This window comes from Lampetra fluviatilis, chromosome 4, assembly GCF_964198595.1.
Source record: "Lampetra fluviatilis chromosome 4, kcLamFluv1.1, whole genome shotgun sequence".
NCBI lineage: Eukaryota > Metazoa > Chordata > Hyperoartia > Petromyzontiformes > Petromyzontidae > Lampetra > Lampetra fluviatilis.
Window position 1 is genome coordinate 10,424,010 of NC_136278.1, and position 26,786 is coordinate 10,450,795.

At 47.3% G+C, this 26,786-nt stretch overlaps 1 protein-coding gene across 4 annotated transcripts in view; it reads right to left on the minus strand.

Annotated features, from left to right (window-relative positions):
* Nucleotides 1-26,786, minus strand: part of LOC144931558 (DNA-directed DNA/RNA polymerase mu-like) — a 111,454-nt gene that overhangs the window by 48,104 nt on the left and 36,564 nt on the right. For all 4 annotated transcript variants that reach the window (XR_013636578.1, XM_078855530.1, XM_078855529.1 and 1 more), the window contains exons 6-8: nucleotides 22,956-23,079; nucleotides 21,668-21,800; nucleotides 2,282-2,384 (exon numbers count right to left, since the gene is read on the minus strand). Coding sequence is in view for 3 of the 4 variants with exons in the window: in XM_078855530.1 (XP_078711656.1) it covers nucleotides 2,282-2,384; nucleotides 21,668-21,800; nucleotides 22,956-23,079 (360 nt within the window). In the remaining variant the exon portion in view is untranslated. The remainder of the gene's footprint in view (nucleotides 1-2,281; nucleotides 2,385-21,667; nucleotides 21,801-22,955; nucleotides 23,080-26,786) is intronic.

The following is a 26,786-nucleotide window of genomic DNA, read 5'->3' on the forward strand; positions in this document are numbered from 1 at the left end:
CGGTGCTGTCAATGGAAATTAGTGCCGCTCTCATGCTCGTTTAAGCAGGGGAGACACTTTTGCCGTTGGCTTTTTGTATATCACCTGCACACACGAACAGGACACCCCAAGGGGGCCCCTTTTCATCCTGCGGAATGCCACGGCAAGTGCTATAAAGTGAACACCCGTGAACACCCCACATAAAACAAATGGACACTGGGGCGCAGCGCCACTTTCGCCTGCCGTTGACTCCTCGGCATTATTGATGTGCTCATGAACATATTACGTTGTGTTTAAGATACGTTTATGCCTTGGTCGTAGACATGGAGCCTGCATGCTCAATGTGGAATTTAGCCTGGCATTCATAAAATTGCGAGAGAAGTTGCGATGAATAGAGACAACCGCAAAATATTCCACCACAACTGATGCACACACCAGTTTCATTGCAGACTATCCAATGTAAAGGTGAATGGAATTGTACATGAAACAGCTTGCAAAGATTTTTTTAGTGCCTAGTGGATTATGTACCTCCTCCATAAACACAGCCCTATACGACTTATAAATGACTAAAACGTTGCCATTGCAGCGTTTGTGCAGGATGATGAATGTGGAGCGAAATACGGCAGTGTAGACACTTTTTAGGGGCATTTTATTTGTTTGACATTGTACGAGTTGCATGTAAGCATGAAAGCTGAAGATGCAGCCGCTATTTTTCAGGCTTTGCGACCCAATGAAATGGTATGATCCCTATGCACTTTTTTATCTCTTCATTGAAAGCCAGCAAAGTGGTGCTTGGGCTGAAAATCCATTTCACTCTTGCGACCAAAGAATTGCAAAGAAAAATGCACCTATATTTTACAGTTTGATTGGCAGCCGTGTGTTGTACACGGTTCCTGTCGTCATCATAGTCAAAGGGACCATTGCGACCAGCGTTATTCTGACATATTTTAATCGCTAGTTCGGAATATCAATTATATCAACGTATTTTTATGTATCAACAGAAGAACATTAAAATGAATCCCTTTTTTGCTTAAAGTCGCAACAATACCTGCAGGATGAGATCAGAACATCAGCAATCGAATTCCCTCTGTCCCATCCTCTCCCTTAAATTAAGACTAAAGGCTCATCTACTCGACAGAGTGCTTCATCGATCTTTTTCTAAATCTGTCTTAATCTCTCAATGTTTTACAATTATAAATAATTATTTACGTTACCTGCAAAGAAAAGCAAACTTACATTTGTACAATATCAGGATCGCTTTATACATTGACACTAAGTGAAATGGTATTGAATATAATATGTGCGTACATGTAGATTTGCCATGATTAAACAAATGTTACCAGGGTACTTTAATGTGGAATGCCTCTGGTTAATGGGTTAAATGTACATTTATTTGGCGAATTAAACAAACCACCCTGACAGGCTATTTTGTAATTTCCCATAATTGAAAAATGAGCACAACACAGTTTATTTTTTCATTATGCACATCCCTCTACCTACATGCCTCACAATTAAATGCATCATCTGTGTCATTGATGCACTCATTCAGTTGCTATTTCAGGCCAATCAACCAAATTGAATGCCTGTCTAAGTTTATGGAATTAATCCTGCGCGAGTTTCTCTATCTATGCGTCACAGCAGTCTTTAGACGGAGGCTCTCCTGGGTAAACAAATGTAATGAATGATGATGATAACAATCATAATATGACCTCCTCACACGCGGAACAATACAAGGCAATGGGCGCTGCGGCTCCAGCGCTCGGCTTGCACTTGGAAGCCAGCGACTTCAAACCATGGGTGGAAAAAAAACGATTTTTTCAGCGGCAGGCATCGGGTTTTTTCTTTAATACAATTAAACCCGATTTCGGGGAATTAAAACCTGGTTTAATGAATACGAAACTCTGATCCAAGGCTTAGGCTGCTTCCTCGTCGGTGCTGCTATCGTACTCGGGGCCGTCGGGCACGGGGTAGTCGTAGAATGCGGCGGGCAGGTTGGTCTTGATGAACACGAGCTTCTCCACAATCGTGGGCGCCAGTGAGTTCCTTAGCTTGGAATGGATGAAGCCCATAGTTGAGAAGTGCGGTTCTGCAATTAGAACCAATTAAACCGAATTTCTCCCAATCTCAGATGATCGGGTTTAATATAAAAAGACAATTAAACCCGATTGTAAAAAACCCGACTGTGCCACCCTTGCTTCAAACCCTGTAAGTTGAGTGCCACATTGTGGCAGTACGTGTGCATGGGGCCTCTCAGGACACTTTTCAGCAGCACGGTCAGGCCGTAATTCTTGCCCCGCGTTACCTGGTGTTGCAGTTCCTCCAGCAGCCAGCTCAGCAGCCCGATCTCTCGGCCCTCCTCTGGGTGAGTGATGAGCAGGTCTGCGTCATGCCCACTGGGCTTGCCTCTGCGATAGCGTGCACAAGACGGGCAGACGCACCGCCACGTTCTTTAAAATAAGATGCAGGCCAGGATATGCATGTATAGGCATGTGCATGCATGCACACAAGTGTGTGTGTGTGTGACCGGTAGTGTAGTGGTTAGCTTGCTGCGCTACGAACCCGGCCACCCGAGTTCGATTCCCGCCCATGGCCAACACCAGTGACAATTATCTGAACTGGTCCTGAGCCTCCACTAGGTCGACTCATATGAGTATCTGGTGCGGTGTGTAAAACATCGCCACTGGGGAAACAAAGGCGGTCGGGCATGGTGTTGGCCACCCACCCCTCGTGTACCGTGCTGGCCTTCATTGGTGCTAACAACACTTGCCCCAACATTCTGCTAAGGCTATATGAAGAAGGATCGTTGTCTTTTCCTAGCCTGGACATCTCCTAGGTTGACTGGACTATTTAAAATGTATTAGTATTTTCAACAGCAGGAAAACGCACCACCAGATCACAGCCAGAGACCAGAAGAGAATAAACATTTGTAACAATAGGTGATCCTAGCTGTGATCTAGAAAACAATGGGAATGCAAGAGAAAGGGAGGAGGTAGAAGGGTCGACGGAGCATGAAAGTAGCACGTGGTGTGGAACCAAAATAAATAATCAGACAATGTCTCCTTCATATATTTGTATTTTCACGTGGAAAATATAAAAGTATTCTTTAGATAATCGATCAGACCCATTGCCTTCTGGGAGTGAGTAATTTCAGCAGCATTGATTCAATGCAAGCAAACCTGACTGTCTCATTGACAGAGTCAGGTTTGCTTAAATCAATGCTGGTGCAATGCCAAATATTAGAGGCAAGGACTCTCTCTTCAAGACATGGTCTTCGTTTGACACGTAATTATACGATACATAACTCAAAACAATCATTAGCTTCGTTGTGAAGAATATTAATAACGAAATAGATAAACAGACAATATGTCTCCTTCACATATCTGTCTTCGAGACAGATGCAAAGGTTGCTTGGCATGGATTGTGCTGGCCACAAAAACGAAGTCACGGTCGACTGTATGAAGTGTAATCATATGCAGCTTTACTTTACCATTATCTCATTTCCCTCTATGGCCTGCAGCATTTTAACCCTTCTTTTCCTAGGCTCTGAAAAAAAAGCCTCCTTTAAATTATCTCCATGCCCCAGTTATTCCATGAGTGCAGCGTATTGAGATGTGGTTTATTATTCCCAAATTGTACTGTAAATGTGGTCACGTGCAATGCCACCCTAAATAAATACTCGCTAACGGCGTTTCCTCTAGGAGTGTGGATGGCTAAAAAGAGGATATTTGGCTTGTATGTATGAATATGCACGGACGTATATTTCAAATTCAGCACAGGTTTGATATCTACAAATTCACACGAATGGATTATACCACCTGAACTCAAGATAACCCAGCCAAAATTACATGTGTGTGTTTAAGACAAAGTCAAACATGGGTTGTGATAGTTTTGCGAGCAATATCATTGCTAAATTATAAATAGACCTCTGTTCCTCTCTCCACATCCAAGTTAAGTATGCACGTTGTATTGCTGGTGCCTATGGGCTTTGCAGACCAGTACCTTCAAGGCTGACTGCTGATGAGACATGGAAAGTTGAAACCAGTCAAGTTTTCTTATTTAAACATTCTTCTAGAAGGCTAGAAGGGCCCACAAGCTAATGGACTAAAATGCATTTTTACTTTAACTTGGACAGATGAACAAAGGTATATTCATATTTATTTGTTTGCCAAAAATGCTGCACCACAACAAGTTGTCAAGACACCTGCCGATAAATGGTCTATGGTGGACTATAAGGTGTGTTACACACTTGAAGTGGAAAAGTGCTTCCCTGCTCAAATAACCAATGAGGCAGCACTGATCACCATTGATGGCACTGGACCAGTGGTGGACATTCCACGTTACCGTGGCAGGGGCCAGTCTCTCTACAGGATGACCACTGCTCACTTCCACAAAGTGGCACTCCCTGCAGGATTTGAAGTTGCTGGCTTCCAAGTGCAAGTTAAGTGCTCTGGAAGCAGCGCCACCAGCTAGTATTTTTTCACAGATGTAGGGGTGTTACGGAGGGGCTGTATACATAGGATCACACGGGAAACAAACACAGTGGGCAGGGCTTCGTGAGTGCACGGGGAGGTGCTCTCAACGACGTCCGCACAGGGCAGCCTGGGGGGGCTGACCCCACCCCTCAGCGGGGGGTTTTGGTATAAAGGGGATGAGCCGGAGAGCTCGGGGTACAATGTTAAAGCTAAACCAGTGAAGACCGAAGATCGTCTAGCTAGAGCCCTGGACTCCCCTGGGTCGCCGCCCTTGTCAGGGCCGCGCAGGACCGAGCCAGCGGCGTGGTCCCGAGAACCAGAGCTAGTGCTCTGGGACTCCGGGTACCGTAGCCCGACTTACCAGTGTCGGGCCAGACAGCCTCCCCTAGCCCGTTAGTGGAGGACTAGGAGGTAGGTCAGAGATAGCTAGCAGTGTATTCCCAGCTAGCCGGGTGAGGGGGCCGATACCCACTCCAGTGTTGTATGTCCGCGGTTGTGACAACTGTTGCGGAATAAATACGTGTGCCTCAACCCCGGCGTCCAAGAGTCCTCAATGATATTACATCTGGTGACAGAAGTGAACGACCACGAACATGGACACGCGCCGGACAGCTCGAGCCGGGGTACCGGAGGCGGAGGACACCGCTGAAATTGTGGAGCCCGGGACGGCTGAAGAAGGCATCGAGCAGCCGGGCCCGGACGCATCCTTACCGCAGCATCGGGATGAAGGGGAGCCGTCAACAGACGGACTGAGGCTGGCTCACGCCAGACTGGCGGAGCTGCTGTACGCTGCTGCCGCCACGCTCGAACACATCACACGGCTGGGGGCTGGTGGACCGCCACGGGGCGAGGACAGCCGACGACCGGTGCGCCTTCCCGCCATTTCAACGGAGCACAACTTTGAATCTCCCGCCATCGCCGCAGCAGCTGCTGAGGGCGTGGCCGGCCTGAACCTCGGGTCCGACATCGGCCTCACAGGTGCTGCCGCGTCATCACCAGCGGACAGAGCGTCACCACTGGTGCGACCGGCGATGCCATCCGTCGTTCGCGCCGAAGCCCAGCAGAGTAACGGGGACAGCGGAGTGCGAGCTTCCACGGCGGCCGCTGCGCTGCACCAACGGCTACCTCCACTCAAAGAGTTTGTGGGCGAGGAGGGCGACTGGGGCGGCTTCCAGCGGCGCTTCCTCGCGCACCAGGAAATGGCGCAGTGGTCGGATGCCGAGGCCCTCTGCGCGCTGCCGGCGCTCCTCGACAGCGACGCCCTCGCCGCTCTTACATCGGCGCCGAAGGACAAACGCTCCACGCTACAGATGGCGCTGCAGTTGCTGGCTGGGGTCTACGGACCATCGTCGGAATGCAGGCAGCTCTTTTATGATCGCCAGCGGGGGGCAAAGGAGTCGCCCCTGGCGTACCGTACGAGTCTCCTGGCGCTGGCGAAGACGGCCTTCCCAGGAATGGACGACGAAGGCGTGGACACGATGGTAACGGAAAAGATCCTCCTGCTGGCGGACGACCTGGACATCGCCGTCGTTGCACAGGAGGACACAGAAATGGGTTCCCTCCAGGCTGCGCGGCTCCTCCATGCCAACCTGCTGTCGCAGCGACGGAAGGCCAGCAGGGCAGCGGCCGGGCGTACGGTGGCTGCAGCCACCCTCCCGGCGGAGGAAGTTTGCGCCATTGACCATCGACTGCAGCAGAGGGTGGGAGTACGGGCGGACCGGGATGGAGCGAGCCGCTCCGACCATCCGTCATCGCCGCCTGCGCTCCCGCGCTGTTACAACTGCGGCATCCGGGGCCATGTCGCCTCGGGGTGCCGCTCTCCTCGGCAGCGCGGGACGACGCCTCGACGGGACGCCGGCCCTCCTCCCAAGCTCCATCAACATAACCCGGCGAGTCGCGGCACCCCTCATGTTTGGCCCACGCACACACCCGTCACACACTCGCACACCGCAACGAACGGGGGGCCGACATTGCGCACCATCGCGCCAACACGCACCACTATGGGGACTCAGATCGAACCCAGGCAGTGGTCCGTGTTGGCCCATCGCGTTGTGGCTGCATCGTCGGGGTTGTCAGCCGTGGTGGGGCACATTGACGGGGTTGAGGTGCGCATCCTGGTCGATACAGGAGCATCGGCGACCATCATTTCGGAACTAATTTACAATATTCTCCCTGTCCAGAGCCGTCCTTTACTGCCGGTTAACGTCCCATTCTATGCTGCTAACGGGGGCTCACTTGGCATCATTGGACAGATTCGAGCACTAATTTGTATCGGTGATATCAAATTGTCCGGCCCGATTTTTGTTTCCTCCTCGCTGGCGGTTCCGTGCCTGCTGGGGACAGACTTCTTGGGCAAAATGCCGATTCGTATTTTAATAGACCAGGGCTGCATTGAGCTCCCATCGGGACGACGCATGGCGTTTCTGCCGTCCCCTACTGCGGCTCGGACGGCGTTCGCGACGGTACCGGCGTTCGTCGTTAAAACGGTTCGCGTACCGCCGGGGGCACAAATGTTGGTGCCTCTCAAACTTCGTCGGCCCTTCGCTAAAGGCATTGGGGACCAGGGAATTCTGCTGGGGCCATTTAGGGCCGGGGTTAGCGGACCTCATTTGATTCCGGCCCAGACCATCGTAAAAGGGGACGGGGACCCTTTCATCGCGGTCCTCAATGTGGGGTCGCAGACAGTGGTGGTTCCTCAAGGGACCGTGCTTGCTCACGCAACGCCGGTGCCCTGTGAGGAACCTGTCGCGAATCACGTAGGCACTGTCCCTCTGCCGCATCCACATTCGGACACCGATGAAGGGTGGCTCGAGGCGCTTTGTGCGGGATCGACGGACCTGTCGGATTTAGAGCGTCAAAAGCTTAAGACACTGCTGCGTGAATTTTCCGACGTTTTCAGTCAGAACAAATTCGATTTGGGCTGTACCCATCTGCTGCGTCACCATATTGATACAGGTGACAGCGCGCCAATACGCCAAAATCCTTTTCGGTTAAGTCCCGCCGAAAAGGACCATGTCAAATCGGCTGTTGATGACATGTTAGCCGCCGACATAATTTCTCCCTCTACCAGCCCGTGGGGAGCGCCGATCGTCCTGGTTAAGAAACAGGATGGCTTGTTGCGGTTTTGCGTCGATTTTCGCCGCCTCAACAAAATTTCTGTTGCCGACGCATACCCGCTCCCACGGATTGACGAATCGCTGGACGCTTTGGCGGGAGCGCGATTCTTCTCCACATTGGATTTGCTTTCGGGATTCTGGCAGCTTCCTCTGGACGATGATTCTAAGCCCAAAACTGCATTCCGTACACCGCACGGTCTCTTCCAATTCAACCGGTTGCCGATGGGACTCCACTCGGCGCCGGCGACTTTCCAGCGATTTATGGAATTGGTTTTGGCTGGATTGCAATGGGACTCGTGCTTAATTTATTTGGATGACGTTATCGTCTTTAGCAGAACATTTGACGAGCATCTCCAGAGGTTGCGGGCGGTTTTCCTCAAAATGCGGGCTGCTAATTTGAAATTTAAACCCCAAAAATGTCATCTGTTACGCGAATCTGTGCGTTATTTGGGACACATCGTTGGACGCTCGGGTATTGCTACCGATCCCGCCAAAACGCAGTGCGTCAGCTCCTGGCCGACTCCCACCTCTGTGGGGGAGGTCAGAAGTTTACTTGGATTCGGGGTCGTACTACCGACGCTTTGTCGCGGATTTTGCGACAATTGCAAAGCCCCTACACGCTTTGACGTCAAAGGGGGTCCGCTTTCATTGGGGACAGGAGGAGGAGGCTGCTTTCCGCTCCCTTCGGGACGCTCTGGTTAAAGCTCCTCCCTTGGTTTACCCCGATTTTTCTAAACCCTTTGTGCTCGACACTGATGCGAGCAACACAGGTATTGGGGGCGTGCTTGCCCAGGTGGTTGACGGCGTGGAACGGGTAGTCGCGTACGGTAGTCGGGTGTTGTCTCCAGCGGAGCAAAGATATTGTGTCACCCGTCGGGAACTGTTGGCAATTGTCTATTTCATCCAACAGTACCGCCCATATCTGTACGGTCAGCGGTTCACCGTCCGTACAGATCATGCGGCACTACAGTACGCCCTGCGAGTTCAACAACCATCGGGACAATTGTCTCGATGGTTGGAGGTTCTCCAGGACTTTGATTTTGAAACCACGTACCGTAAGGGTGTCCGCCACACCAATGCGGACGCTCTGTCGCGCATGCCAACCACCCCCGAATGCGAATGCCTCCTGGGGTCGGGTCGTTGCAGGCATCCGGGGGAAATATCTGTTCCGGTCTTGGCGGCCGCAGACGACGCAGCGTCAATGACGAATTCGATCGCACAACAGGGATCAGATTCCCTGTTGGGCTTGCCTGTCACTGAATGGGGGCGCCTACAGATGGAGGATACCTCCCTCCTCGCGTTGCGTCGTCGCGTCGGGGATGCTGGGCGGGGGAGGGGTGATGCCGACGCATGGGAAATGGTCACGGGTCTGCTGATGCATTGGGACGGGAAATCCCATCGATACCGGCTGGTGGTCCCTTCTGGGTTACGGGGTAAGGTGGTGTGGGCCGCTCATGAGCGCCTCCTCCACCTGGGGACCCAAAAGACCCTCGCCTTGCTCCAGCTTGATTTTTTTTGACCGGGCATGACAAGGGATGTCGCAAAAGAAACCACCAGCACGGGAGTCTAACCCGCCTTTGCAGTCTATCAGAGTCTCCAGAGTCAACGAACTTGTCGCGCTGGATATTCTGGGCCCATTCCCCGCCACCTCCAGGGGCAATAGATATTTGTTGACCGGGGTGGAGTACTTTACGCGCTGGCCTATGGCCTGGCCCCTGGCCAACCAGTCGGCAGCAGCCATCGTGGAGGCCTTTGTCCAGGGATACGTCCTGGACAAAGGTGCTCCCGAGCGGCTGCTGACCGACCAGGGCAAACATTTTTCCGGCAAACTGCTCCAACAAGTCTGTGAGCTCCTGGGCACGAAAAAAATTCGTACCTCTCCCTATCACCCGCAAACTGACGGGATGGTCGAGCGTCTGCACCGAACCATCACGTCCATGTTGTCACAGCAGGTTTCGGACTCACAGACCGATTGGGACCTGCAAATTCAAGGGGTCCTGGCAGCATACAGATTGGCCCCCCATGCGGCAACGGGATTTTCCCCCTTCTTCCTCATGTATGGCCGCGAACCTGACCCACCTGTTCGGGCCCAGCTGCAGATCCCCGCGCCGCAGGGTAAAACTAAATTGGCCGACCATGTTAAATTTAATCTTGCGAAATTAACAGAGGCACGGGATGCTGCCATACAAAATTCCGACCTACGTCAGAAAGCTAATGAGCCGCTCAGACTGGGTCGCGCGCACGTGCTACAGTGGAAGCCGGGGGACAAGGCATGGCTGCACTGTCCCCAGGTACCACTCGCGACCTCCTCTAAACTGGTGTGGCCGTGGCGGGGCCCTGTCGGGGTGGTGGAGGTTTTGCGGCCTCAGTGCGTACGCATCAAATGGGGGAAGCGCCAGTGGTTTGTGCACCCCTCCAGATTGAAACCCTTCATTGCGGTGCGAAGTCACACTCCACACACGCGTGGCCAAACATGTGGGGGGTCGACCGACTCAAAGGGTCCGTCTCCGCTGCTCTCGCCTGACGTGTTGCCGGCTGTCCCGCCCCCAGGTGCACCAGGAATGACGGGCTCACGCCCGACAACCCCTACGGGGGATGCCGAGGGTCTCGCGACATCGAGAGGAGACTCACTTGGAAATGGACAGTTGCCACCCGACGGGCCGCCATCCGGGGTTGCCCCGTGTTACGGGCCTGCTGCAAGGACGCGCGCAAGAATGCGCAGACTCTTGTGATGCACAAAAAAAAATAATTATTATTTTTCACATGTTATGTTCACTGTGTGCGGCGTCGGTGGGGTGTTCCTGGCACATTGGATTGTACGTATGTTGTGTTCACTGGGTGTTGTGTGTGTGCTGGGGTTCCCTGCAAATTGTATATACGTTGGTTTTACGGATTTCGTATTTATTCGGGGGTGGGGTGCATCGGGTTATTTTCCCTTCTTGCTTTTCTGGTTCTTGTTGTTGTTCTCGTTCGCGTTATTGTTGAAAAAAATTGTGAGGCACACGCGGGGTCGAGGGGTAAATAAACTTTTATTGTCGTTTGTTGCAGCCAGGACGGCTGCGAGCTGTACAGGGGGGGGTGATGTAGGGGTGTTACGGAGGGGCTGTATACATAGGATCACACGGGAAACAAAAACAGTGGGCGGGGCATCATGAGTGCACGGGGAGGTGCTCTCAACGACGTCCGCACAGGGCAGCCTGGGGGGGCTGGCCCCACCCCTCAGCGGGGGGTTTTGGTATAAAAGGGGATGAGCCGGAGAGCTTGGGGTACAATGTTAAAGCTAAACCAGTGAAGACCGAAGATCGTCTAGCTAGAGCCCTGGACTCCCCTGGGTCGCCGCCCTTGTCAGGGCCGCGCAGGACCGAGCCAGCGGCGTGGTCCCGAGAACCAGAGCTAGTGCTCTGGGACTCCGGGTACCGTAGCCCGACTTACCAGTGTCGGGCCAGACAGCCTCCCCTAGCCCGTTAGTGGAGGACTAGGAGGTAGGTCAGAGATAGCTAGCAGTGTATTCCCAGCTAGCCGGGTGAGGGGGCCGATACCCCCTCCAGTGTTGTATGTCCGCGGTTGTGACAACTGTTGCGGAATAAATACGTGTGCCTCAACCCCGGCGTCCAAGAGTCCTCAACAATATTACACATATAACGAGGTGATATTATGATTACACTGTGTAACAAAAAAAATATATTTTTTTGTTCCTGGGTAGTAAGTGTTATTTTCCAATTGTTTATGCCTCAAAAGTACAGAAAATGGCTATTATTCCACACAAACTTTGCTTTTGTGACCAGGACACAAAAAAAGTTAATAATCCACTCCATTAATAACACTGTGTAACAAAATGTATTATTTTTTTGTGGGGAATAATAGACATCTTCTATACTTTTGAGGCAGAAGCAATTAGCAAATAACACTTATTACCCAGGAACAAAAATCGTGTTACATAGTGTTATGATTAAATATGCTTGATTTGAAGCTTTCGTGACTGCAGGAATCCATACTCTTTGGTTCTTTTTGGTAAAGTCACATAAAAATATAATCCAGCAGTTCCACTGATCAGTTAAGTGGTTGTAAAAAATATAATCCAGCAGTTACACTGCTGGATTATATTTTTTCTGCCTGAGGACGACCGCTTGTGTTGCGATCGAAACGTCGTGATTTATTTTATTTTATACTCTACGTGACTTTACCGAAAGAACCAAAGAATATTCATTATGCTTGCTTGCTCAGGAAAGCCTCAGTCTCAAGACTCTTTTTAATGAGGGTCCTGCCAACTTTTTTCACAGTTGTGGGGGGGGGCGATGTTGCTATCTGTAATCCCAGTTTTGTAATATGCAGGTAATTCTTCAGCATTGGAATATTTGGCCAGTTACACCAGCGAATCAAGAGGAAACCCATGCAGAACAGGTGAAGAACATACAAACTCTACACAGAAAGGCAAGAGAACCCATGCACTTCTGGGTGTGAGGCATGAGTGTTGCCACTGCGCCATCCTGCCGCGCTATTGTTTGTGACGTCTTTTAGCAGCGGGAAATTCCTCTAGTAAAACACATCGTGGTCCTCTAAAGTCAGTCGCTTTATTTATTTTCACTTTTGCGCTGTGTTCACGTTTCTCCTGATTAATGCCAACCGCAAAAGACTGAGCAAGGACCGTTGGTCGCGTGACCTTCTTGACCTATTGTCATGAACACAACCACTTAACTGCTGTCTCAATTAACCTCCAAGCACCGTGCATAGCGAGCAGGCGTCGCTTGCTAGTGCGACACGATTGGCCCAGGCACACGCGAGACATCACCAAATGCACATTTCGGCCAATCAAGCCAAGCTTAGCGGCTCGGCATGTCCCGTAACACTGCAAGATTAGATGGAATAGAACGCACATGAAGTAGCATGGGAGGTAAGTGTCTCTCAACCTTGAGTGACCGGGTTCAATTATCATTTGGGTCCAGACTGTATGTGTGTTGAACTTCTTCTGCACCGTACGTAGCCAATCGTGCTAATAGGAGGTGCGGGGGAAGGACAACAAACTAAACATAAAAATCACTTCTGAATAAATTAGTTTTCAATCTAGACTTAAAAGTGCACAGCTCCAGTGGCTTCCTAGTATCGGAAGAGCATTCCAGACGACCGCATAAGCGAATCTAAAAGCACGTGATGCAGTTGTGTGATGGGTGAGTGTGAGTGGGTTAGTGAGTGAGTGGTTGAATTTGCACGTCCGCTTTTGCGTCTGATCCACGAGGGGTGGGGTGAAGCATGGGTAACTTCACTCCTCCCAATCCGATAAGCACTTTATGCAAGAGCCTACATTTCTTTTCACTTGAAACTCGATTGTGATATGCAACGTCCCTTCATAAAACCCACCATGCGTTGCTCACTGCCAATATTGAGTCTGTTTCATAATGATAACCACTGAAAACACTGACGAAATACAGAGAAGTTCAAATTATATTGGGAGGAATTTTTCCATCCTTTAAAAAAGTAATAGTTTTGTTTTACACTTTGTGCTTAAGCAGTAAAAATATCCAACTGAGCCAGCCAGAGGATGAGAGATATGTGTTTGCAGAAGCTTTTTTTTTTACCCAAAGAAGTGGACACTTAAAAGTTGTGCAAGAAAGAGAGTTCTTGAGCTACATGCCATTAATTGGGCGTGTGACTGCTGAACGTGCAGGAAGGCATTTTGCTAATCTCTGCAGCGGAAGGCGCAAGTTTTTTGCTGATACGGTGCACAAACACAGGATCGAACAGCGGCTAAAACTCCGCGCTAAATCAGCAACACATGGGGGCGCGCGCTTTTTGCGGCCACATCCCTGCAGGACATGGCAGCGTAACGTAATTATTGTCGGTCAAATGTTACATTACATCCATTTCAATTGGTTCTCGGAATGCGACACGTAAACTCATCCCTTATCCGACTGCATATTTTTCCAATGTGGTGGACTGGTTATGGGAAACTGTTAATGCAAATGTGTTTTTTTTTTGCTATACGTATAGTGTTATGGCTACAAAGTCAAATATAAAAGTGTCTCCCGGCTCACGTGAGCCTGGGGGTGATGCTCATCTCCATGACTGGGCCTCAATTCTTTATTCATACGGTGTGGACCAGCTGCTGTACAGGCAAACCACTGTTGACTTCGCACAATGCAGTACAATTTAGAAGTGTTCTATAAACGAACATTCTCAATGAAGATACCGCCAGGAAAAATACATGTCAGAAATATAGTGTATTAGCAGTAGGGTTGGTAGCCAAAGACAAATCATTACGTAAATCAAGACACTCACTTTCAGGGAAAGGAAGTCATGAGCAAATTGCATAAAGTAAATAGGTTGCTGAACGATATGTATAATTGTGTTAGTGGTAACCACTCAAAGGGATGCTGCCATGGTTTAAAAGCACGGTGGACTTGCAAACCAGAGGTCACCGGTTGGATCTCCCGGCATGCCAGTTAAAACTATGGGAATGTTTCTTAAATCCCTCTGACTCAGTCCACTCAGAATCCTACATAGGTACACCACATTTAGTTAATCGGCAGGTTGTGTGCAGTGGAGTAAAGTGTGGGTGCTTCCACTGCTTCCAAAATGTCTGGCCAGCATGGAAGAGTAGGCCAAATAGGCTCTTGAGCAGTGGTTCTCAACCAGGGGTACACGGACCCCTGACGGTACGTGGCAATGTCCCAGGGGTAGGTGAGTTGATTTAGAAATGTGTAAAATTATATAATACATGAGTTGTGAATAATCGTGTATAAATCTGCCAATATAAAATAACTATGATAACATTTGTATCCATTTGATAACCTAGAATGATATAAAAGACATTTCTAAACTCATTGATCCTAAATAATGTGGTTTCCAAGAGTAACCGGCGAGCGTGAACAAATTATTTTTTATTCGCTTGCAGTTACTCGCTATTTTGGATACCTCACAAAACAGACAACTGATGAACATATTTGCGTTAATTATTCATACATTTATTTCTCAGAACCATGTTGGGTCAGGAGAGGAGGTGGGTGTGTGGGTTACCCGGTTGAAACAAAATTCAACAAGGGGGCGGGGGGGGGATACAAGTAGCCAATGAAAGGTTGAGAACCACTGCTGCAGAAGGGCTCTGTAGAGGTCCTGCCAAACGGAGGCCCTTCCACTCGCGCTCGCGAGCTGCGGCGCGACTGCACCGCGTGGAATTTTTCTCTGGGTCCTCCCGTTTTGTCCCCCCTCCAACCACATTTAGAATCGGCGTGCATTTAGAGTATCTGGCTACCAGTGGGGGGTGGGTGGCACGTGCCCCCCCCCCAATGATCCGATCGAATCCCGAATTTCGATCAGATCATTGGGGTTTATTAGTAACGAGCTTTATTACCCGGCTTCGCCCAGGACTTGGATTCACCACGCCCGCGCCCAGTGGCAATGTTCACACACCACACCAGTTACTCGTTTAAGGCTGAGTCGACCTAGGGGAGGCCCAGGACCGGTTCAAATAATCGTCACCGGTGGTGGCCGTGAGCGGGAATCGAACTCGGGTCGCCGGGTTCGTAGCGCGGCACGCTAACCGCTACACTACAATGCGTTACGCTTCCACGTGCGCGGGTCACATGACAGATTTGACGTCACAGCTCACTTGCAGTGAAAAAACTATATGCATTATTGAGCTCCCCCCAAAAAAAATCTAAAGTGTATTTTTATAATTTTTGCATGGTGTACAGTCTGGAAAGTACCCACATGGCAAATTTTAAGTTTGTTGCATGTCGGGAAGTACGCTAAACATTTTGAATAGACACACATAATCACAACTTTGCCTTTTATATGTATGGAGATAAATCGGCATTTTGCGACCCCCACTGCCACTGTGTAGCATATTATTATGTGCCAGGGACTCTATGAGATGATAGGACAATAGTCCATAATTGGCAATAAGTAACGGCAAAGCAGTTATAAGTGACTCACAGAATTGTGCGCAGTTGCGTACACAGTGCACGACTTCCCTGAAGGCATTCACCTTCAGCAAGCGCGATGCCGATCACACAACGCGGTTCGAATTCGACCCTCGATCGATGGCTGCGCCATCGCCGCACACACGCGTCGAATAAAAGGCAAGCGACAAGTCCTTACTTACTAACAACTCCAATCATTTTTCATTGCTGGACGGGTTGCCCCCCCTACCTGAAAATCCTGGCTCCGCCATTGCATGCATGATAAGCCACTTCATTGACCTATCATTTGTGGCCACGTCGCTTCTGAAAAAAAAGTTACGTAGCTCAATGGGGCCTTACCTGCTAATATAAAAATAGTATTTTTTGTATTTTAACATTTCATAGCGTGAGCGAGCTATGGCGGAGCTGCACCTTTACCTTTTACAACTCGCTGCAGTCAAATGCCCCCTCCTTGCCGATACTGATTAAGTAAACACAATAATAACATTATAGAGCTGCTTGAAAACAAACAAAACTCAATTTAAATACCAACCTTTTCAAACAGTCGAGGAAATATATTGTTTTGGTTATGACATCCAGTCAAAATTAACCTTTATTTAGCTTTACTTGTGGCAAGCCTGTAATTAGCATTGGAATTAAAGGAATAATGGGGTAATTTCAAGCTTGAATTCAGCCTTTACAATGGCCAATCATTGCAGGGCTTGTGCACCTACTATTATGTATTGCTCTGTACTTGATTATGGTAAATTGGGCTTCAGGCACAATGGTGCATCACACTTGAGTTATTTAATTCCCTTCATATCAAAAATGGAGCATTCAATCATCAACCACGTACTATGCATACCAAGTTTCTGCCCACAGCTGAGCAGATAATAGTCTATAGGATAGTTTAGGCATTTTAATGTAACAGTAGATGAAGCATTTATAGCCAGTCAATGTTGGTGCACGCCATTAATCCAGCGCTCTGGAGGCGAGGGTTGGCGTATCACAAAAAAGTTTTTCAACTTCCTTCCATTGTGCATTGAGGTGCCATGCCTCAGCCAGGAGAAGGCAGTACAGCGACACGTGGGCTCCACCGCTCCTTCTGTACGGGGATAGAGCGTTGCCCCCTCGCACACGTGGGCTTTCTCCGGGTGCTCTGGTTTCCTCCCACATGTAAACACGACACTCGTCAATTGGCCGATAACAAGTTAATCTTTCGATTTAAAGCTTCTTTCGTGACTGCAGGGATTCATCTTCTTGGTTCTTTCGGTAAAGTCACGTAGAAGGGAAATAATAAAATAATAAAAATAAAACATAATAATATAATATAATAATATAATAAAATAAAATAATATAATAATAATATATTATAATCTTTCGATTTAAAGCTTCTTTCGTGACTGCAGGGATTCATCTTCTTGGTTCTTTCGGTAAAGTCACGTAGAAGGGAAATAATAAAATAATAAAAATAAAACATAATAAAATAATATAATATAATAAAATATAATAATATAATAAAAAAAAATATATATAATAATAATATATTATTATATTTCGATTTAAAGCTTTCGTGACTGCAGGGATTCATCTTCTTGGTTCTTTCGGTAAAGTCACGTAGAAGGGAAATAATAAAATAATAAAAATAAAACATAATAAAATAATATAATATAATAAAATAATATAATAAAATAAAATAATATAATAATAATATATTATTAAATTTCGATTTAAAGCTTCTTTCGTGACTGCAGGGATCCATCTTCTTGGTTCTTTCGGTAAAGTCACGTAGAAGGGAAATAATAAAATAATAAAAAATAAAACATAATAAAATAATATAATATAATAAAATATAATAATATAATTAAAAAAAATAATATAATAATAATATATTATTAAATTTCGATTTAAAGCTTCTTTCGTGACTGCAGGGATTCATCTTCTTGGTTCTTTCGGTAAAGTCACGTAGAAGGGAAATAATAAAATAATAAAAATAAAACATAATAAAATAATATAATATAATAATATAATAAAATAAAATAATATAATAATAATATATTATTAAATTTCGATTTAAAGCTTCTTTCGTGACTGCAGGGATTCATCTTCTTGGTTCTTTCGGTAAAGTCACGTAGAAGGGAAATAATAAAATAATAAAAATAAAACATAATAAAATAATTCTCACGACGTTTCGGCCACAACGCCAGCAGCCGTCCTCAGGTGAAGAACAGGGCTATCGAGAAGACAGAGTCTGTGTTGCGTTGTGGCCGAAACGTCGTGAGAATTATTTTATTATGTTTTATTTTTATTACTTTATTATTTCCATTCTACGTGACTTTACCGAAAGAACCAAGAAGAACAAGTTAATCTACCGAGGACCTTACGGCCTGTAGGAGATATAAATTTCTGCTTGTCTACGGTTCCTCGCCCCTCTGAGTCGTCAGTCTCTTTTCTAGAGTTGGAAAACACCGTGCTTGTTACAAGCTGAAATTACCATGAGGATAGGAAAACCTCTGAGCCTCAAGACTTTTTTTAGGAGGGTTCTGCTAAGTTTCACAGTGGGGTGGGGGGGGGGGGCAATGTTGCCATTCATTTTTCCAAATGGAGTGGTTTGCAGGTACATTTTCAACTTATTATTTGGGTCTGTTGGTAAAGTAACATAGACATGTGAATCTCTCCGATCTTGTAAATTTCTCACATTAACATCACTAGCCCTGCCCACTTCGTTAATGACCCTTGGGCTACACCCATTTCAAACCTTTAAAACAGCCTGCCTCAGCAGCTTTCCCCCTCTTTTTTCTCCTGATGACGATCGCTTGTGTTGCGATCGAAACGTTGTGATATTTTTTTATTCACTTTTTTCCCAATTATTTTAATTATTTTATTGTTATAATTTTTTCTATCTACGTGACTTTACCGAAAGACCCAAAGAATATGAATTCCTGCAGTCACGAAAGCTTTAAGTCAACATTTTCAACCGTTGCAGATTTGGACGATGATGCCAGCACACACGTGGCCTACTCCCCAAATCAAATCACGGGGTTGACGACAAAAAGCAGCGAGCGTGATACTGATCAGCCCATGATGCTAATACAGATTTACAATATAGCGCAGAGTGCCCTGGATTTGATACCGAAGTGCGATGTTCTCCTGTGTTCCGGGTGCTTCGAGGAGCAAGAGTTAGGACAGTATGATTAAATAAAAAAAGCTGTACTCATGGTGTTTTACTTTCACAATAGGCTGGTAACCCATCGAGCAACAGAAACGATCTTACGCAATGGTGATACCACCTGATTCTAATACTGAGATGCTGATGGACTGCACTATAACCAGCAAAGAGCACTCGGAATCTGTTCTATAAGACGAGGGTATAATAGGCTGCAGCACCCCAGTCAACTTCCTCCGACGACCCTAATTCCTGACCCGACTCCAACGTCTCGCTCTCTATGTGCACCTAACCACATCTCTCCCCCGGTCCTACGCTGTGCTCCTCCATCAGCTCAACTATCCGGCCACCAGACCTCTGCCCCTACCACCCTTCGCCTACCCTCATCCATGCCCATTTCACCACTTCCCGCGTGCGCCCCATACCCCACTACCTCTCATCCACACTGCACCCATCAGACACCCTCACTCACCATCACACTCCACCGTATTCTGCCGTACCTACCCCAGCAACATCAGCTCCATTCCCAGCCCCTGTCCCTCCATCTATTCCATCACCTCCCTCTCTGAACGCCGTCGGCTTGCATTTAAAGCACCCTGGAAAGGGCATTTTATAAATCCAAAATAGAATAGAAACTGATACAGATCGCAGTGTAGTTGTCTGCTGTATATGTCATCCCCCATACATAAAAAAACCTGTGCTGTCCAAACTAGACACTCCACCCTTGTGTGGTTGTGTGAAGACTTGCAATCATGCACATATTTCGGTGCTGGGGAGTCACTGTAATTGAATATATTTTACTTTTGTGCTGCTGTGGAGTGTTTAATCTCAAGTGTCTCCCATTGTTATGACAATCTGGGTGCCTGCAGCACATGGGTTCCGAGAGATCCATTTAAAATTCACTTCGATGTGCGGTACACGTTTCTAAACATTATCAGTATGTATGTAGAACTTCTTTTGCGCCATACATAGCCTCCCATGCTAATCGGAGGTACGATATCATTATTCATTTGTTGAACCAAAAAAAGGTTTCAATGAGTCTTGACGCTACTTTTCAAGAGGGTTCAACGATGAGATTTTGGGCCAATCCATTGCTGAGTAATTCAGCACGTGGGATGACTCTGGACAATGGGGAACAAATCCCCGAGTAAAAGGGCAGAACACCCGAGAATTGGTTTATTTAAAACCCACACCAACTTGCTGTCCCGCTACTGGTCACCTCATCGGAGTATCTCATGCAAGATGTTTTGCAACAACTCCCTACTTGCTTGAGCAATTGGGGAATTGCTTTTCTCCTTTGACAGCCCTGAACCATTGGTAGGAATTCCACATTCCCATGGTGGGAAAAAAGTAATTATTACAGAATAATTGAACCATATGGCGCTACCCCAGGGTACCATAGTACCCCGACTCTCGCATAATGTCCGTGATGCAGTCATCTTTAGTCTGTTGATGGTCGGCGATACGGCAATCGACTCATCTCAACGAGCTGTACACGATGCACCACTACGGTGCGTACCGCGAGCGTTCACGGTTTCGGCGCAATCGTCCTCGCTGCGTTTCGACATCGCGGAGTAGCACAGATTTCGGATTGATTGGTACCCCAGTCGCGGAGTTAAGTACACCCCTGGAAAAAATAGTGTCTCAGAAATAAAATATTTAATTGCCTCGGCCATTTTTCATTAGTTGGTACCCTGAGGAACCGCCATGAGGATCATTGCTAACTTCCTGTAAAGTGAAGTGAAATCAGAGGCAGTCTCATCCTGCTTTTAGAGCAGCAGTATTGGATTGCGATCATCTCTGTTACCATCCAAGAGCAGAAATGTGCACATTCCTCACAAAAGACAATCTTCATTGAGTTCCCATAAAAATGAAAAAGAAAACACATTTTAACGTTTATTGCAGGACTCAAACTCGGATGCACCTATTTATAACCAAATTTATTGGCAGATGGAACACTTTTATATGAGATTTCAACCATGGAACAAGTATCGTAGCATGGGCACGTCCAATTACCACAGCTGGCTACCTATGGTGCGAAATAAGTTTAACATACATATGTAGTATAGTAAACTACGGCGGGAGACCACTTGACGGGTAGCACACTTTATTAACACTTGGGTTCCCTCAATAACACGTGTGGTTACTACAGCTCACGCTACACGTTCTACCCGACACGTGTGGTTACTACAGCTCACGCTACACGTTCCACCCGGCTACACACACACGGGCATTCCAGCCCCGTAGCATCCGGGGGAACCTCTAGACCCACCCCAGCTTGGGTATGGATCACGACCACTGGGTCCCGCGGCCCGGTCCTCACACGGACGTCCGGCCCCCGGGTCCCAAGGTCCCGCCTCTGAGCCACACAGGGCCCCAGTCCTTACAAGGACAGCGGGACTAGGTGTCTCAGGGCCCTATCTCTTCCTCCTCCGTCTTCCGTCTTCACTGGTCACCAACAACTCCCCGAGCGCCCGCGCGCACCGCCTTATATAGCCCTCCGCTCCAAGGAGACGGAGCCTATGCGGACCGCGATGTGAGCACCCACCCTAGCCGACCAATCATCACGCGCTGCCACACGATCCCTTCTTCCAGCTTGTGTCAGCGCACATAACCAATCACCACGCGCTGCGACACGATCCATCACTGTCAGCGCGCGTCACCAACACACAGCCAATCACCATCACATAACCCATGACCCCGCGCTGACCTACGATCCCTCACCGTCAGCGCGCGTCACCAACACACAGCCAATCACCACGCGCTACCCCACGATCCCTACTGCCAGCGCGTATCACCACTACACATACATATGGGCATCGCCACTATAAGAAGTAGTACAATTGTTGAAAAAGAAGAAAGCAGTGGCAGCTGATGGCTCAAACTTATGTTGGTGCGGTGCCGGTGCCGTAGCAGCAAGGGGATGGGCGCAAAGACGGCCTCTTGCTCCCGGGTGCCACACTCTTAAACTATGGCATTGCTTTGCACCTTTTGTGATCAATCGCCGGTCATTAATCTTGCAATATCAGATTTTCTCACCTGCGAAATCCACCAGTGAGTGTGACGATGGTGTCAGGAAGGCGTGAGGAACACGTGTCCTTGATGAGCTCATACACAGCCTTGGCTTCATAGCTGCTCACGGGCTCCATCAAGTCTTCGTGATGGGCCACCCCTAACAAAAGGTAAGATACACTAAAGAATGGATACAGGCCAGAACACATTCACCATCAACAGGAAACGATGACATTGGTTCGTGTGCAAGCGCTAGTTTGGATTTGTATATGACAGGGCCATGAGAGATGACAGTAGCTTGGGAAGGCCTTCATCAAGCAGTGGATAAATCATTGCTAATGAGTATGATGATAGCTTATTCTATAACTTTAATTACGAAAGATAATTTCATCTCACTGGGTTCTCGTAAAATAAAGACGATACGTAAATAATATTTGAAAATAATTGCATCTAATGAAATATTTGTAATATTCTAATTTGGATATGAAAGGAATTCACAAACTTCTACATATTATGTAATTTGCTTGACTATTCCATGATTATACAAGGCTTCAAGATTAGCCCATCATAATTAGGTCTGAGATTCGAAGTCTCTCATTAAAAGAAAATTGGGGAAATTCTGGAAACACAAAAAGCAATTTGATTTGGATTACGGAAAAACATGTCTAGACATTGCTGTTGTTCATAACATCCCTGTCGGTGTTTAAACACCGATTAATGCATCCCAATTACTATTTAACACCAAATGTCAACAAGTGGTGAAATAATGGAGAGACTGGCTTATGCCAGAGGAATTTTGAATTTGCATCAGTGCCTAATGACTGCCAACAGCGATGAGACCACGACCAGGGATAATTTGAGTAGAAACACAAATGTACTTCTGACTTTCTTTAGAACGTTAAACTGACCAAGAACACAAGTGCAGACCATTTCTAGATTCACCAAATTACATATGCATTACACAAGTCACTGGTCATGCCCTTTATATATCTATTGTACAATAAACACCCACACATTATTGGGGCATAAAATAGTTGTTTGGTGCAGCCTAGAGTTAAAGATTAAACTCTTAAGGGAAAATAAAGTAAAGCATTGGCTATATTTTTTTTGTTGAGCACATAAAATTTTTAACCACCAATGGATGTGGCAAGATTGAGCCAAAATTTCAAATATGGATCGGTGACCCTAGTCATATATGTTTTCCTGGAAGAATTATACTTTGGCTGGGTTTTGCAAATATAATCTGCAGTGAAGCAGTGTTTGTTTTTATCCATGGAGAGTAATATAGAAGGTTTTCCTGGGTCTGTTTACTCACCTGCCTCTTGCTCCTTGGTAAGCCTTAGATCAGGCTTAGTTCTGACATCCTGCAAGGTTCTAATTCCATTGTGAAACCACCGCTCTGCCGTCTTGACCCCAACACCCCAGATGCTGGTAAAAAGCTGTGGGAATAAGTGTAGTAATAGCTCGTTATTTATCTAGGAAGGGCTCACACTGAGTCTCAAAAGTATCTCAGATTTGTCATGAAAGGAAATATCTGTCCATCTCCTTGTCGAGCAGTGTTACGGTACGTGTGAGGAAAACCGAGTACCCGGAGAAAACCCGCACACAGTAAACATGCAACCATGGGCCAATAATCCATTTTCTGTTTATTGTTTTAGAAACCACTTTCTGTACTGACATCTCCTGGTCACAATGCAGCCCTGCAGATTTGAGTCGTGCATTTTTGTATGCAATGCAAAAAAATTATTATAATTCATTGCCCATTGTTACTCCATTGCTGGATGAAGGCCTTCCCACAACCTGTCAGTAATGGGAGTTGTTTAACCATACTTTACCGTGCATCCCACAGCCAGTCGCTGAGGTGTGGGTGGGGGGCGGAGGGGCTGATTTAGATTTCAGACATCATTCGCCACTGAAGTTCACCATGGACAGGAGTCAAACTGATAGTGCTGTGCCTGAACCACTGCACCACCACACCCCCAATGTGTATGTATGTGTATTTATATAAACAGGCAAAAGTTATCTCCACAGTTAGCGCTCACATCACTGCAGACAGAGCCGTTCCCCATTATCAAGCGGAACACGTAAACTTAATAATTTCTTATTATTTTTGGCAAACGAGTATAATGCTGCGTGGCTCGATTATCTTCATAATGAACCCAAAGGAACACTGAGTGTGAGCACGATGTTGGTTGGTTTGTTTTAAGTCAAAACACAGAGTGAACATAAAACAACACAAAATGTCTAAACAGAACCTGAAACTAAAAAAGCTGCAAGTATGTTTACTAAACAAGCAGCTGTAGATTGCGGCCTTAAACGGATACAACCCCTCGATGCGGGCAACCCTCGAGTCCACAAAGCACTCTTCAAAGAAAGACTGCGAGCAATTCAAAAGCAACTGCTCACACGGCAGCCAGTCGCAGGCGCCCCAGATGACAGGTGAGGGAACGGAAACACTCTCTCAAAACCCGAAGGAGGCAACGAAAAATAAATAATCAAGTAAACATCAGGGGGAAATGGCACCTGGACGTGCAATACGCACAAACGAACGACATTCGAGCAGTTGGGAATCCTTAAATCTCAGCTCACGGAAGAAGAAAAAAACACATTTGAATAACACGAAGATAGCGTATGTTTACGTTTTGGGTAATACTCGAATTCAAGGTTTGTATACCATTTCAAAGGTGTGCACTGCGTGCATTTTAAAAGAATCACAACTTACGTGAGCAAAACGCTTTTATCACCAGATATTCAGTGACAAAAGGGGGCACACGTTCGTATTGCGAGAAGACTTTTTCACCAGGATTGTGACTTTGTCACCTCAGCTGAACGTTCAAAACAGAACGTGACTTCCTCCCAGCAATTCAATGCAATGTATATACATCAATCGTTTAAGGGAATGGCCATCTCAAGACATTCCCCACAAAGGTGGGAAGACATGTGAATTACAATGGTTCAGAAAAGTGAATTACTTTAATCATGGAATTTATGTTATACTAACCAAGAACTTTATCCACCATTTTGCTTGTTTTATTATACGTTACAGCACAATGTCGCATATCTAACCGTCACATATCCGTCCTGTGGCAATTACCGTATTTTCCCGCATATAGCCCGCATACGCATATAACGCACAAAAATTCCGTTTTGTGTAAAACAAATTTCAGATATCCCACACCTCCATATACCCTGCAGGGTCTTGTTCTGTTTGTAAAAAGTGGTATACCCCGCGGGTTATATGCGGGAAAATACGGTAACCGCCCACACCCAGTGCTGCAGCTGCTGTGGATGTAGTAACTGTCGTTTGTATATCTTGACCTTTTTCACGTATCTGCCTCAATATCTCAGGCCCAAGCGAGTCGGATATGCGATGTTAAAACGCACGTCAAAATCAAAGTGTTTCTCTCTGGTCAAATGATCAACTGGACGACGCTAATCTCTCGTGGCAGCCAACAGTGGAAACTCCACATGCCCCCGGAGAGAACCTGTCTTCTCGGTAGAGTGACGACTTGTGATTTCTCACACAGTGATATTCCTTTTTTCAAACCTTGAAGGAATAATGGGCTGAGTCGATGCCTGAAAGAGATATAACTCGCAATCTTTCCATTTTGTCAGTCGATGGGGTTTTTAAGACATGCAGCATTACAAATGCTGAGCAATTACATCTTCTTTATGATAAAACGAGCAGGGAGAGCTGCTCATTGTTTGTGGTCGCCTTGAGCCATGGGTGGAAATTAAGCATTACTATGGTGGGGCCCACCTATTATACAAAGACACAGAACCCCCCGTATAGCCTTAACAGACTGTTGGGACAAGTGCTGTTAGCGAGCACCTATGAAGGCCGGCACGGCAGATGAGGGGATGGGTGGCCGATGTTTACACACTGCACCAGGTACTCATTTGAGACTGAGTCTACCTAGGGGAGGCCCGGGACCGATTAAGATAATCGTCACCGGTGTTGGCCTTGGGCGGGAATCGAACTCAGATCGCCGGGTTCGTAGTGCAGTGCGCTGACCGCTACACTACCGCTCCCCACATAGAGACAAAGACAACAACAACAGCAGCCACCATTCGCCACTTAGTGGTGGTGACATCACCACAGCACTTGCGCGAGGCAAGATGCACTTTGAGGCCACGTGAAATGTTGAAGGCTCGCTGGCAGGAGGTCACAAGATAGACAGTTCAGGTGTTATTGGTTGATACAAACCCATAAGGAGGGAGACGGCAACCTTCACGTGGTCCTCCTGTTAAGGCAAGTTTTCCCAATTGAGAGCCCTGCAAACTAATGCTGCCAAGAAGGCGACCAAACCCCGGCCTTTGGGCTACCGGTCGACGCAGTAGATACCCACTGGGAAATGGATTAACTCAGGGACACCAAATCCGAGACATAGGACCAGCAACAAAAATATACCAACTCTGTGTTGAAGGTCTATCCCGAGCAAAACGCAAGCTACTCGCAGTATAACTTTTTTCCAGGAATGTTGGCGTCGTCACCGTGCGAGAAACTCACCTAGCCAACCACTCCAGCCGCCGAGCCGACATCCTCGGGTAGCAACTCATTGCAAGCGGGGGCGCCACTGTGGTGAGATGTTTACTACCTCGCCTGGTATACAGGACGGTCGTGGGTTCGATCCCAACCCTGACGCCTATATATTTGGAGTTTGCATTCTCTCCGCGTGGTCACGTGGAGTTTTCTCCGAGTTCTCTGGTTTTTTCATGTTTATAAACATGCGTTTACATTATTTGGCTGCTATAAATCTCCACAATCCACTTCGTTGAGCTATCATTTGTGGCCAGGTCGCGTCTGAAAAGAGCTACATCGCTCGAAGGGCCTTACCTGGCAAAATGTAAATAGTTTAGTTTTAGTTTAAACTACTTGCCTGATCTTTATTTCACGACCCACAACAGCAATGGCCGACCACTTATATGTTGTGCCCATCTTCCCCCACTCCCAACATCGCCAAAGTTTCATTCACATCGGCCTCGAATTACCATCAATAAACTCAAAGCCAAAAGCACAGCGGAACCTGCGGAAGGGCAACTGGGAAGCCCACACCAGATACATAGAAACCATCATTAACCGGATCCGCCCCCCCCCCCCCCACCTCGAAAACTAGTCGTTGCACGCGACTTCTGAAGCAATGAC